Here is an 11,523-nt window from a genome sequence, read left to right as displayed (position 1 = left end):
ATCCAGTCAGATCTCCGATCTCCATCTTCAATCTCCAATCTCCAACGTCGTCATCTTAGGCCGGATTCAGTCAGATCTCCGATCTCCATCTCCAATCTCCAATCTCCAATCTCGATTCGGGGACCCGGGGGAGGAGGGGGGCTCAAACCTTCAAGGAGATGCGCTATGGATTCATTCACACTGACCATCTCTCATCTCCAATCTCCAATCTTCTACTTGGCCCACTGTCGCCGCGCCGGCAGCAATCTACGACCTCCATTTTCAATCTTCGATCTCACATCTGGGGCGGATGGCTGGGCGCTAGGATCTACAATCTGCATTCTCCATCTCCTATCTCCACATTTTGGCCCGTGTTGCTGCTCAGCGATCTGCAATCCACAATCTCAATCTTCGATCTTTAGTCTTGAATGGGGAACCGGACTGGAGGGATCTACTGGCGAGACTTGGGCGTGTCCGTGTGAGAGATCCGCTAGGATCTCCAGTCTTAATCTACTATCTCTACCCCAACGATCTACTGGTCTTGCGTAGAGATGTCCATTACTCCGTTCTGCAGCCCGCCGCGAGCCTCTGGCGGGCTGCGGCGGCCGACTTGGCCGAAGATACGGCTGACTTTGCGGTCCCAGTGACACGGGTACCTACGGCGGCAGTACGGGCGCACGTCTGGGGTAGAGAGGCGGCGGTATAGGCAGGATTGAGAGTTGGAGGGGTTGTGTGAGGTGCCGGAGGGAGCGGCGGCCGTGGTGCAGGGGCGGCGATCTTGGCGGTGGCGTGGAGCGCGACGAGGGCGGTGTAAACGAGAGTGGCGGCAACGGTGGCGGCGGCTGGGGAGGCGGCGGCGGCAGCGGCGGCGAGAGTGGAGACGGCGGGGTGGCGGCGGTGGCGGGGGGGGTGGCGGGGTGACGGAGCGGGGCGGGCTGGAGGCGAGGGTGAGAGCGGAGGGTGACGTCATGCCGGAGGAAGGTGGCGGCGGCGGCGGGCGGGAGGCAGCGAGGAGTGTGAGGGCGAGGATGATGGCAGCGGCAGCGGTTCGAGCCGCGGCGGCGCGAGGGCGGCCAAAGGGCGTCCGTGGGGAGGGTCAGCTGTTTGGTTCGAAGCAGCACGAACGGCGACCAATTGAAGCCACTGTCGACGCTATTGGCCACTTGAACGTGTGCCTCGCGCCACCACACCTGTGCACGTGCAAAGAGCATCAGCTTGCCGCGGAAGAGCACCAGCGAGAGCCGGCCATCAAATTTGTAATCCATAGGGAGGCAGCATATGAGGCACCAGTCTTCTGGAGAGCTCAACAGATGCGGCCGCGATGGTAGAGTCGGCCGCGGTTCGAGCGAGCAGCTTTTGGCTGCGGGATCGAATCGCGGAAGGCTCATGCCCTCGCGGAGCGACGCGGGTCGCGCGGCGCGCGCGTGTGCATGCGACAACAGACGACAGACGACAGACGCCTGAGCGCTGAGCGACTGAACGACCGTCGCCGCAATCGCCACCGCCGCCATTTTGACGAGCAGCGCGAGCGCGCTCGTCGGCGGCCACGGGCCAGCCGTCGCGGGCCGGGCCGAGCTCGAGGGCCGAGCCCGGCCTCAACCGGCCGCACCGCCGCAGCAGGCCGGGAGGCCCGAATGGCGGCCGTTTAGCTGATAAGGAGGAGAGAGTGTTTCATGTGGCGTTTATATGATATACGGGGTGTGGACCCTGAGTTGACCAGGGGTTGTGCGCTGGGCCCTCCTGCTCGGCTCCAGCCAGTAGACAAGTCTTGTCATCAACAGAGTAGAAGGATCTGACCTCGGGGCCGATGTGACCAAGCGCTGGTAGCGTGGTTTAACCTCACACCCATGGTCTCACAGTGTGCCGGCAGTCGCCGAGCAGTGTCGCTCACACAAGCCGCAGCACAAGTGACTGAGGGCCAGTGAGGGCGAGCCCATCGCTGTCAGAGCTGTGGCAGCCGCACAGTAGGCTGTGCCAACTGTGCAGAGTGTGTGCGCAGCAGAGGAGCTGCTCTCCAGGCTTCAGGCGCAAAGAGATGCGTGCCACCGAAGGCGCTGTCGAGGTTCGCCGAGCGCGGCGCAGGTTGGAGGACACCGTCACCGACGAGCGCGTTGGACTTTTCACTCCGGACAAAGACGGCGACACGCACACGAGCTGCGGCCGTGTCGCCGTCATAGTGGCGAGGCGCGGGACCGTCTGTGGCGAAGTGGGTCGCGTCCTCCGATTTCCTCAACTCAGCGTCCGCTCCCTCCCTATCCACGACTCAATGCATACACTAGCCACACAGCTGTTGTGAGGGGCTGAGGGCCCGAGCTGTTCGGCCGATAGGCTACATACACCGCGCAAGCTAGCTAGACAAGCTCGCCCCCGCCGCCGCAAGAAGCCAGATTACGCTCGCCCGCGTCGGAGCGAGGTTTCAGGTGCCGAGAAAGCAAGAAGCCCAGACGTTTGGTGCCGCGGTACACGCACGGGGCTTGCGGGGTGTCGCCCATGCGCGTGGCCACGCCGGCCAACCACTCCATTCCCGCCGTGCAGTTCGTTCCCTTTCGCAGCGCGGGCCTGTACGTCGAGCTGTGCCCGCTGTGCAGGTGCCAGCCCATGCGCGCCGCGACGCCGGCGCTGGTGCCGTTGCGCTGCGCACCCATGCATCTGGCCAGCCACGTCACCTCCTCGCCGCGCTCAGCGAGCACGACCTCGCCGTGGGCGCCGCGGCCGAGCAGCCGCAGCTGCGCGGCGCGAAGGTACCAGCCGATGCAGACCGCCTCACTCACGCTCAGCGGCTCGCGACGCGCTTGCCTTGCGCTGGTCAGCATGTGCAGCGCGTCCGCCTCTGCAAGGACGTAGAACGGGGCGGAGGCACGCCGCGCGGTGCCGGTGGTGTCGAGCAGCTCGCGCTTGAGCTTGCACAGGCGATGAGCGCCGTCAACGAGGCGGTAGGGCAGCTTGCACGGATTCTGCGCGGTCCGCACAAGGATGCCGGGCGCGGACCAGGAGGTCATGGCGGAGGTGCACGCTGTCGCCGTGCGCTTTGCGCCGTGACAGGTCTGCTTGCGCGATTCGGACTCGCACGCGGCTTTCCACTGGTCGAGCTCCGAGCCGAGGCCCTTCTCCGCTGTCATGTTCTTGTGGCACACGTCGGCGACGCGCACGCTCTGTGGGCGCAGGCCCAGATGGGCGATGTGGTTCAGGATGTCGGGCAGCCGCAGGACGTGCGAATGCTGGCCGCCAAAGTCCCAGCCGTGGTCCGTCGCATGGAACGTCGCAGGCGAGAGCATCTCCTCCCAGGCGGGCGGCGCGCAGTGCGGAGGCATGATTTGCCACAGTTTTGGGGGGTACCTTTGCGAGCACGCCGTTCACGTAAACGCACAACCCCGGGCCCCGAAACGCCGTTCACGGGCGACAACAGGGCCCCGCTCTTTCCCTCGCATAGCGGCCACTCTTCGGATCGCTGGTCGAGCGACCCGGGGGATGCCCCGCGCGCCTGACCCAGGCGCGAAAACGAATCTGCGAGGCGTGGCCGCTCATGCGGCCCGATGGGGAGGAGCGGGGCGGACTACGGGGATCGGCTATTTGGCCTGCACAAGCTTTTCCGGCAAACAAAAAGGAAAACAGAGGGGCCCCAGCACTTTGCGTTTCCGGAAATTTCCAGGGAAAACAGAGGGTGTTTGGTGCTCCATTCTGGAAACTCGCGAGTTTCCCTGAGTCTGAGAGCTGGTCTGGGGCAAAATCTGAGGCAAAATTGAGGAAATCGGCACGATACCCAGGCGGTCGCAGGGTATTTTCCAGGTATACCCGGGGGTTTCCAGGTATACCCGCAAAATCCCCGGTATTTTGCCGATTTGGCTGATTTTGGGCCCAAACCAGCCTCAGACTCGGCTCAGAGCCCGGAAAATTTGATGGTTTCCCCGGGAAAACAGAGAGGAAAAAAGAGGTGCTGTAGAGAAAAAAGGAAAGGAAAAGAGACGGGGTGCGAGAGAGAGGAAAAGCTTGTTCAGCCTAAATCGGCTTCTTACACAGCCCTTCCCTGCAGCGAGCCCCCCTCCAATCCACCCGCGCTAGGTCTCGGGGGACGCAGGGGTCACTCCCGCGAAACCCGGGAACTAGCCGGGGCAGTCGGAGAAGCAAGGGGCAACTCCGTGCACTGACGGTCGGCCGTCAGAAATTACGCCTGCGTGGATCGCGTCAGTGTGTGTGTGTGTGTGTGTGTGTGTGTGTGTGTGTGTGTGTGTGTGTGTGTGTGTGTGTGTGTGTGTGTGTGTGTGTGTGTGTGTGTGTGTGTGTGTGTGCCGTTCATGGAGGCAACCGATGCGAGTCGACTGGTGTGTGTGAGTGTGTCGTCGTGGTTTCTATCAAGAATACTTACATGTTCGGCCGAGAGCAAACATCTGAGAGAGAGATCAACAGACAATCAAACGCAGCGAACATGGGTGGCCTTGCCGTTCTAAGGCCAGAAAATTCCAACTGTCTCATCAAGCGCACGTGTCCGTAACCGAAAGCGGAATTCATCACCGATCAAAAAGCTTGCAATGCTGCCACTGCTCGCACTGGCCTCTTCGTTGGTGCTCCCGACGGTGCGCTCCCCGACGGCGCGCTCGCCGCTCGCGACATCGCGGGCGGCGTCGCCTTTGATGTCTGGCGAACCGACGTTCTACGCTGTGTATCACACGTTCAAGCCTCGGGCCGCCAAGGCGTGGTGGGCCAACATGAAGTCTCTCAATTTTAAGGATGTCGCCAAGGCGCAGCACGCGGCGGGCATCTTCGGCCACGCCTTCCTCCCCTCCGAGCCCGAGGGACCCATCCTCTGCCTGTGGGAGTGCAAAGAAAAGATGTCGCTGCAGGAGTTCGAAAATTTCATCGATGGCCCAAACAGCCCTGCTGGGGGCGCGCTCATCAACAAGGCTTTCAGGGTCCTCCCCTCTGGGCTCACGCCCCCATCCGCGTGGCCAACGCTGCCCAAGACTCCCGCCAAGTCAACGGGCAGCTTTTTCTGGGTGCACCACTCCTTTGTGGACCAGAATGCGCACAAGTCCTTCTGGGAGTTCGCTGACCAGGCCAACTGGGCCGACCTCGCCGCTAAGAATCGCGCCAACGGCGTCCACAACCATTGCTTCCTCCCGACCGGCACCTCGCACAAGGCCCCGACCGGCACCCCACAGCGACCGCTCGCGCGTCGGCCGACGCCCGTCTCTTCATGCCACAGGACGATATATTCTGCATCTGGGAAGCCTCCCAACCCTTGAGCGCCGAAGAGTTCCAATCCTTCATCGACGGCCCCGACGGCCCGGCGCCGGGCGTGTTCATCAATCGGGTGTTCCCGGTGATTGAGGGTGGCATCACGCCATCGACCGCCTTCCCGGCCTCGGGGCTGAACGCAATCATGGCCAAGATTGAGGCATGCCCCACCCACCCCACGCCTCGCAGGAGCGGGCGCCATTCGGTGCGGCGCCTCTCACACGTCTCCTGTATGGTGTGGCATAGGAGCTGCTTCCGCTCAAACTGGACGAGATGGTCTCCAAGGCCAAGGGCGCCTTCAACAAGGAGGCGTGAACCCTCCGCTGGCGCGCGGTGGCGGTCTACGTCTAGAGGCTCTCTAGCGGCGCGCGTAGCGGGTACTAGTAGCGCTACGAGACTCGTGTGACAGTCTGGGGACACACCCCGCAAAAAACCAAATTTCCCCGAGAACGTACGCACTCTCGTTGGACACTGACTCTACGTAGTAACTGGGCATTATTTTGCACAAGGTCGTTCGGAGAGCTCGAGGCCGGCGGTGCCTGGCCCACAGAGAGGCTAGGGTGGGGGGGGGGGGCATGTTCGGGAGGGGGTGTGCACACAACAAATGTACATCGAGCCGACGGAAGTCAAGATTGTCTCGTCGCGAATGGCTGCACCCGCCGGGGGCCCGGGTGCGCAGGCGAGCTCGGGTCTGCGGAGCGAGACACGGAGGGAGACGTGGTGGGAGACGCCCTAGGCGTTGTGGGCGGCTTGACCATCTTGCCACCGCGCACGGCGGAGAGGGCGAGCGCGTAGACGAGCTTGCAGACGAGGGCGAAGAGGAGGATGTAGAGCATGCAGAGCGCGACGGTATTCTCCGAAGTGAAGCACGAGTAGTTTGCGGCGAAGCTGTCGAGGATCTCCTCCCCCGTCTCGCCGTAGCAGGACGTGGGCGGGGCATCCGGGCAGAAGAAGCCCTGCGAACACTCGCCCTCGCCGGTCGCGTTGAAGACACACCGCTCAGTCCCGCCGTAGGTATGGTCGCCCATCGCCCAGAGGATGTAGGTGGACCCCTGGATCTGCCAGCGCAGAGGAAGAGCGTACGCCAAGATGCGGATCGGCCAGATGATGTCCTCGGGCGGCATCATGAAGCCGTTCATGAGCAGGCCCAGGAACCACGCCTGGAGAGGGAGGAGGGAGGCGGTCCGAGGCGCGGGCGGGGTTGAGGAGGGAAGAAGGCGCCGTCCTCGCGCGGGGCGCCTGAATGAAGAAGAGCAGGCCTAGGACCGGCGACGAGGCGAGCGAGCAGACCTGCGCCAGGCAGTCGAAGGCGGCGAGCGTAAACGCAAAGATGACGCACTGCAGACCGAGGGTCTCCCACGGCCAGTCCGCGACCGCGTAGACGGGAACCAAGTTGGCAAAGGCGAGCACAAACATCATCGGCGCCTGGTCACAGGGGGGAGGGCGTGGAGCGACGCGGCCCGCCTCTGGGTGTGAAGCGCGCGACCGCCATTGGCGCCTGCAGCAGCGTCTGCGCGGCGACGTACACGGCCGGGTGGTAGATGCCGTCCCGCAGCTCGCGCCGGAGGATCTGGAGGTCGAGGAACTGGGCGAGGAGGGGGAGCAGCCCGAGGGCGGGCGCGATGTTCGAGATCCACCACTGTTCACATCGAGATGGGGTGTGAAGAGACGCTGTTCACCGCCCCCGCTGCGGGGAACGCGCCCATCGTCGGCGCCTCGAGGAACAGCCGAGGAAAGAGCTGCTCCTGCGAGTCGCGCCTCCGCGTGTCGATGTAGATGATCGAGAGGGAGAGCGAGATGACGACGAAGATGACGCACCGCGCGATGTACATGATCGGGTCGCGCAGCAGGAGCCGGCCGTGCTTGTGCAGTAGCACGGCGAACTGCGTCGCCACGCCCGCGCCCGCCGGCTGCTGCTCGCTGCCGCAGTCGGCCTCCTCCGTCTGTGGCGGAGGCTGCTTCGAGCTCCACTGCGCGATGGTCTCCTCGACCAGGCTCGCGTCGGTGAAGTCCGCGTTTGCGATCGCCAGCATGTGGTCGGCCGGGTTGGTGTTGGCGGGGACGGGCTGGCCAATCGAGGCGAGGTAGCCGACCAGCTCGCTCGCCGGCCCGCAGTACGCCGCCCGCCCGCCCGACAGGATGAGCGTCTTGTCGAAGCCGGCAAAGACGGCCGACGAGGGCTGGTGGATCGTGCAGAGGATCGCGGCGTTGACGCGGCGCGCGACGCTCTTGAGCAGCGCCATGACGGCGGCGGCGCCGGCGGCGTCGAGTCCGGAGGTGGGCTCGTCGAGGAAGACGAGGAGCGGCTCCTTGGCCAGCGCCAGCGCCAGCGAGAGCCGCCGCCGCTGCCCGCCCGACAGGCCGCGCACCAGCGCGTTGCCGGCGCGCGTGTGCTGGCACGACTCGAGCCCGAGGGCGCCGAGCAGCTCGTCGACGGCGGCGGCGCGCTCGGCCGAGCGCAGCGCCGGCCGCGAGAGGCGCACCGCGTACTCGAGCTGCTCGCGCGCGGTGAGGAAGGCCCAGAGCGAGTCGCCCTGCTCCATGAAGGTTGCGTAGCGCGTGTAGAGCAACGGCGTGAAGGGCTTCCCATTGAAGGCCACGTGCCCCGTCCGGGCGCCGGGCCCCTTTTCGAGCGCGAGCATGCGCAGCAGCGTCGTCTTGCCCGCGCCGCTCGGGCCCATCACGGCGAGGACCTCGCCCGACGACACCGACGCAGAGACGTCGCGCAGCAGGTAGCGGGTCTCGCTCTTGCGCGCGCAGCTGCCCCCTCCCGCCGGCCGAACCTGGATGGCGAAGGAGCAATCGGAGAAGGCGAAGCGAAGGCCGCGGCCAGCGGCCGCCAGCAGCGGCGACGGCGGCGCGACGACGTCGTTGACGGTGAGGAGCGTCTGCCGCTGCGGGCCGTCGAGCGGGGGCAGTGCCGCGGGAGGCCGGCGCGGGACGGCGCGGAGGCGGAGGAGGGAGGCGAGGCGGAGGAGGTAGAGCGCCTTGAAGGCGGCGGCGATGGCGACGAGGTAGCCCAGGTCGGCGGCGAGCGTGTTTTCGCTCGTGAGGATGCGGTAGACCGACCCGATCGAGTCGAGGATCCGAGGGCCGACGTCGCCCCAGCACTCCACGGCGGGCAGGCCGGGGCAGAAGAAGCCGGTGCCTGGCGAGCCGCGGACGGCGTCCGAGAAGCAACCGGGCAGGCCGGGGTCGCACGGGGCCGTGCCGGAGAAGCCGTCCGAGCCGTCGACGCCCCAGTCGTGGAAGAGGGCCCAGAAGAAGGAGCGGGTGCCCCAGCCGAAGGGGAGGATGTACGTGAAGACGCGGAGCGGCCAGATGACGTCCTCGCGGGTGACAAAGATGCCCGAGAAGATGAAGGAGGTGAACCAGATGTTTTGGAAGTTGAGCAGCCCGAAGAGCACCTTGCCGTCGAGCGAGAAGAGCTGCGCCGCCATCTCGAACGCGACGAGGAAGGTGCCGAACACGAGCCACACCGTCGGGAGGCTCTCCCACGGCCAAGCCGCGACGGCGTAGAGCGGCACGAGCCCGCAGATGGCCACGAGGAACATCATCGGCACCTGCGCCACGGGTACGAAGGGCTGTGTGGAGCGGGCGCGGCCCCCGCCAGAGGGCGAGAAGAGCGCACCTGGTAGACGGCGGTCGCCATGCCGTAGGCGAGCTGGCCGTACATGCCGTCCGTCACCTGCGGGAGGCGTCGCGGCCAAGTCACGCGCAAGGCAAGTGCGGGGCGAGTGCAGGGCGTCGCGCGGGCTTGAGGCGCGCCTCGCGCCGGACAATCTGCGCCTCGGCGTGGCCGACGAAGACGGCGGCGAGGCCGAGGATGGCGCAGGAGCCCATCGCGAAGGAGCCGAGGAAGACGTGCTGCAGCACGTACCTGCAGCGGGGGGAGGTGGGGGGCGAGGTGGGCGCCATCACGCTGCGGGGAGGTGGGCGCCATCATGCGGCGCGGCCGTGGGGGCCTCTGAGATCGGGGGGCAGAGGTGTGTCCGGCGGTGGCAGCGGCGCACTCTTGCGACTTTGTGCGCTGGTAGACGAAGAGCACGCAGAGGAAGAGCGTGAAGAAGAAGGCGCCGCACAGCCGCGCCAGGTAGAGCAGCGGGTCCTGGTTGGGGGGGAGGAGAGGGAGGTCTGTCGGGCGGCCGTGAGTGAGCCACGGGGAGGGGACCACTGAGGGCGGAGGCGGCGACAGCTGTCGTGTGGGCAGCGGAAGCTTCTCGGACGGTTCTCAACATGCGTCGGGGTGCGCCTTGTACGCGATGCGGCCGTGCTTGCCCACGAGGACGAGCAGCTCCGTGCAGAAGCTCTTCTGCGGGGCGGGCGGCAGCGGCAGCAGCGCGACGCTCCCCTCCTCCTCCTCCTGCGGCCCTCTTCCCTCCCACGCCGCCAGCACAGCCTCGACCTCGGCCGGCGAGGTGAAGTCCGCGTTTGCGATCGCCAGCATGTGGTCGGCCGGGTTGGTGTTGGCGGGGACGGGCTGGCCAATCGAGGCGAGGTAGCCGACCAGCTCGCTCGCCGGCCCGCAGTACGCCGCCCGCCCGCCCGACAGGATGAGCGTCTTGTCGAAGCCGGCAAAGACGGCCGACGAGGGCTGGTGGATCGTGCAGAGGATCGCGGCGTTGACGCGGCGCGCGACGCTCTTGAGCAGCGCCATGACGGCGGCGGCGCCGGCGGCGTCGAGTCCGGAGGTGGGCTCGTCTAGGAAGACGAGGAGCGGCTCCTTGGCCAGCGCCAGCGCCAGCGAGAGCCGCCGCCGCTGCCCGCCCGACAGGCCGCGCACCAGCGCGTTGCCGGCGCGCGTGTGCTGGCACGACTCGAGCCCGAGGGCGCCGAGCAGCTCGTCGACGGCGGCGGCGCGCTCGGCCGAGCGCAGCGCCGGCCGCGAGAGGCGCACCGCGTACTCGAGCTGCTCGCGCGCGGTGAGGAAGGCCCAGAGCGAGTCCTCCTGCTCGACCGACGCCGCGTGCGCCGTGTAGACCGTGCGCGTGAACGCGTGGCCGTTGAGAGTCACATTCCCGTACGGAGTGCCGGGTCCCTTTTCGAGCGCGAGCATGCGCAGCAGCGTCGTCTTGCCCGCGCCGCTCGGGCCCATCACGGTGAGGACCTCGCCCGACGAAACCGACGCAGAGACGTCGCGCAGAAGGTAGCGGTCCTTGGTTTTGACGCAGCAAGCGGGCGTGTTTCCCAGGCCCCGTCCATCCGATCGCACTTTCACGCGGTAGGAGCAGTTTTTGAACTCGAAGCGCACCGGTTTGGCAGGGGCGTCGACCACCATCCTTTTCTTGGGCTGAGGGTGCGGCGCAATCAGCTGGGCGCAATACTGTCCCGTTTTGCTGTTCACAGCTAGGGACGGCCTCTGCGGCAAAGTCAAAAACGTCGGCTCGCGAGGTGGGGTGCTAGTATGAGCCCGACCCAGGTCGTAGTGTTCTTGCTCCCAGCGCTTGCGCTTCGGCGGTTAGTGGTGCACTAACCTCCGAGAAACCCTTCGGGTCGCTCCTCATCGCAAACCCTGTCAGCAGAGTCTCCTACGGGAATGTACGTAAGAGCTACATACACTGAGAGAGAGAGAGAGAGAACACGACCCCTCTCTTTTCTCCCAGGAAGCTAAAAGTACGTACACTGAAAAACACGCGCACCTACCTACACCGCGGCTAACTGACCGCCCTGCGGCCCCTGTGCAGGCCCAGGCGTACCACAGGCGTCGCTCAAAAAGCGACGCCGGGTGTGGGCTGCTCCCTTGACCCGTCACCCGCCGCGCCCTCGCCCGGCCGCATCACCGCTCACGGAGCGTGCTCGCCGCCGCCGCCGCGCGTCCCGCGCCGCCACGCATGCCCCTTGCCCTGACGCGCGCTCTGTGCAGCGGCGCAGAGCGCGCGTCCCTGGCACAGACGGAGCAGCGGCCGCGCCAGCGGTCGCTGCTCCGCCCCCCCTCGCGCGCGCCGCGCGCGCGCTGCCGCCGCCGCCGCCGCCGCCGCCCCCTCCTCGCCGTCTTCCCCACCCTACCCTCTGTTGCGCGCGCCGCGCAGCCGCGCTGCGCGCCCCCGCCCCCGCCCCCGCCCCCGCTCCCAAGCGCCCCTTCCCCGGTAGGTGTGCGTAGAAAGTAGAACCAATCGAGAGGGGCAGAAGCCGCCGTGTGTGACACATATTGCGGCACGTGAGAGTGAGACAGAGCCCCGGCAGCGGCCAGCGCCCAGCGCGCGCGCGCAGCGGCCACAGCGCAACAGGCGTTTCAAACAGCAAACGGGACGGCCTGCGCAGCCTCTAACTATGGACTTCACGTAAGCGCTGACCAGGCTTCGGTTGCGTAGC

At 66.2% G+C, this 11,523-nt stretch overlaps 2 protein-coding genes across 2 annotated transcripts; one reads left to right on the top strand and one right to left on the bottom strand.

Annotated features, from left to right (window-relative positions):
- Nucleotides 1–4,622: 4,622 nt before the first annotated feature.
- Nucleotides 4,623–4,874, top strand: EMIHUDRAFT_59488 (hypothetical protein; the record flags this gene model as incomplete). The annotated part of the gene is made up of 1 exon (XM_005763031.1): nucleotides 4,623–4,874. A coding segment is annotated over one exon (252 nt), but the record flags the coding sequence as incomplete, so codon positions are not given.
- A 937-nt stretch (nucleotides 4,875–5,811) lies between these two features.
- EMIHUDRAFT_465203 (hypothetical protein) lies at nucleotides 5,812–10,489 on the bottom strand (the record flags this gene model as incomplete). Its single annotated transcript, XM_005763030.1, has 8 exons — nucleotides 5,812–6,371; nucleotides 6,502–6,636; nucleotides 6,698–6,850; nucleotides 6,891–8,774; nucleotides 8,843–8,899; nucleotides 8,992–9,091; nucleotides 9,225–9,319; nucleotides 9,494–10,489. 8 exons carry the CDS (start codon nucleotides 10,487–10,489, stop codon nucleotides 5,838–5,840), a joined length of 3,954 nt encoding a protein of 1,317 aa, XP_005763087.1. The 3' UTR covers nucleotides 5,812–5,837.
- Between the last annotated feature and the right edge of the window lie 1,034 nt (nucleotides 10,490–11,523).

Source organism: Emiliania huxleyi (assembly GCF_000372725.1).
Source record: "Emiliania huxleyi CCMP1516 unplaced genomic scaffold EMIHUscaffold_65, whole genome shotgun sequence".
NCBI classification, from domain to species: Eukaryota; Haptophyta; order Isochrysidales; family Noelaerhabdaceae; genus Emiliania; species Emiliania huxleyi.
Note: the sequence above shows the minus strand (reverse complement) of the source record. Positions and strands in the feature narration are given on the sequence as shown.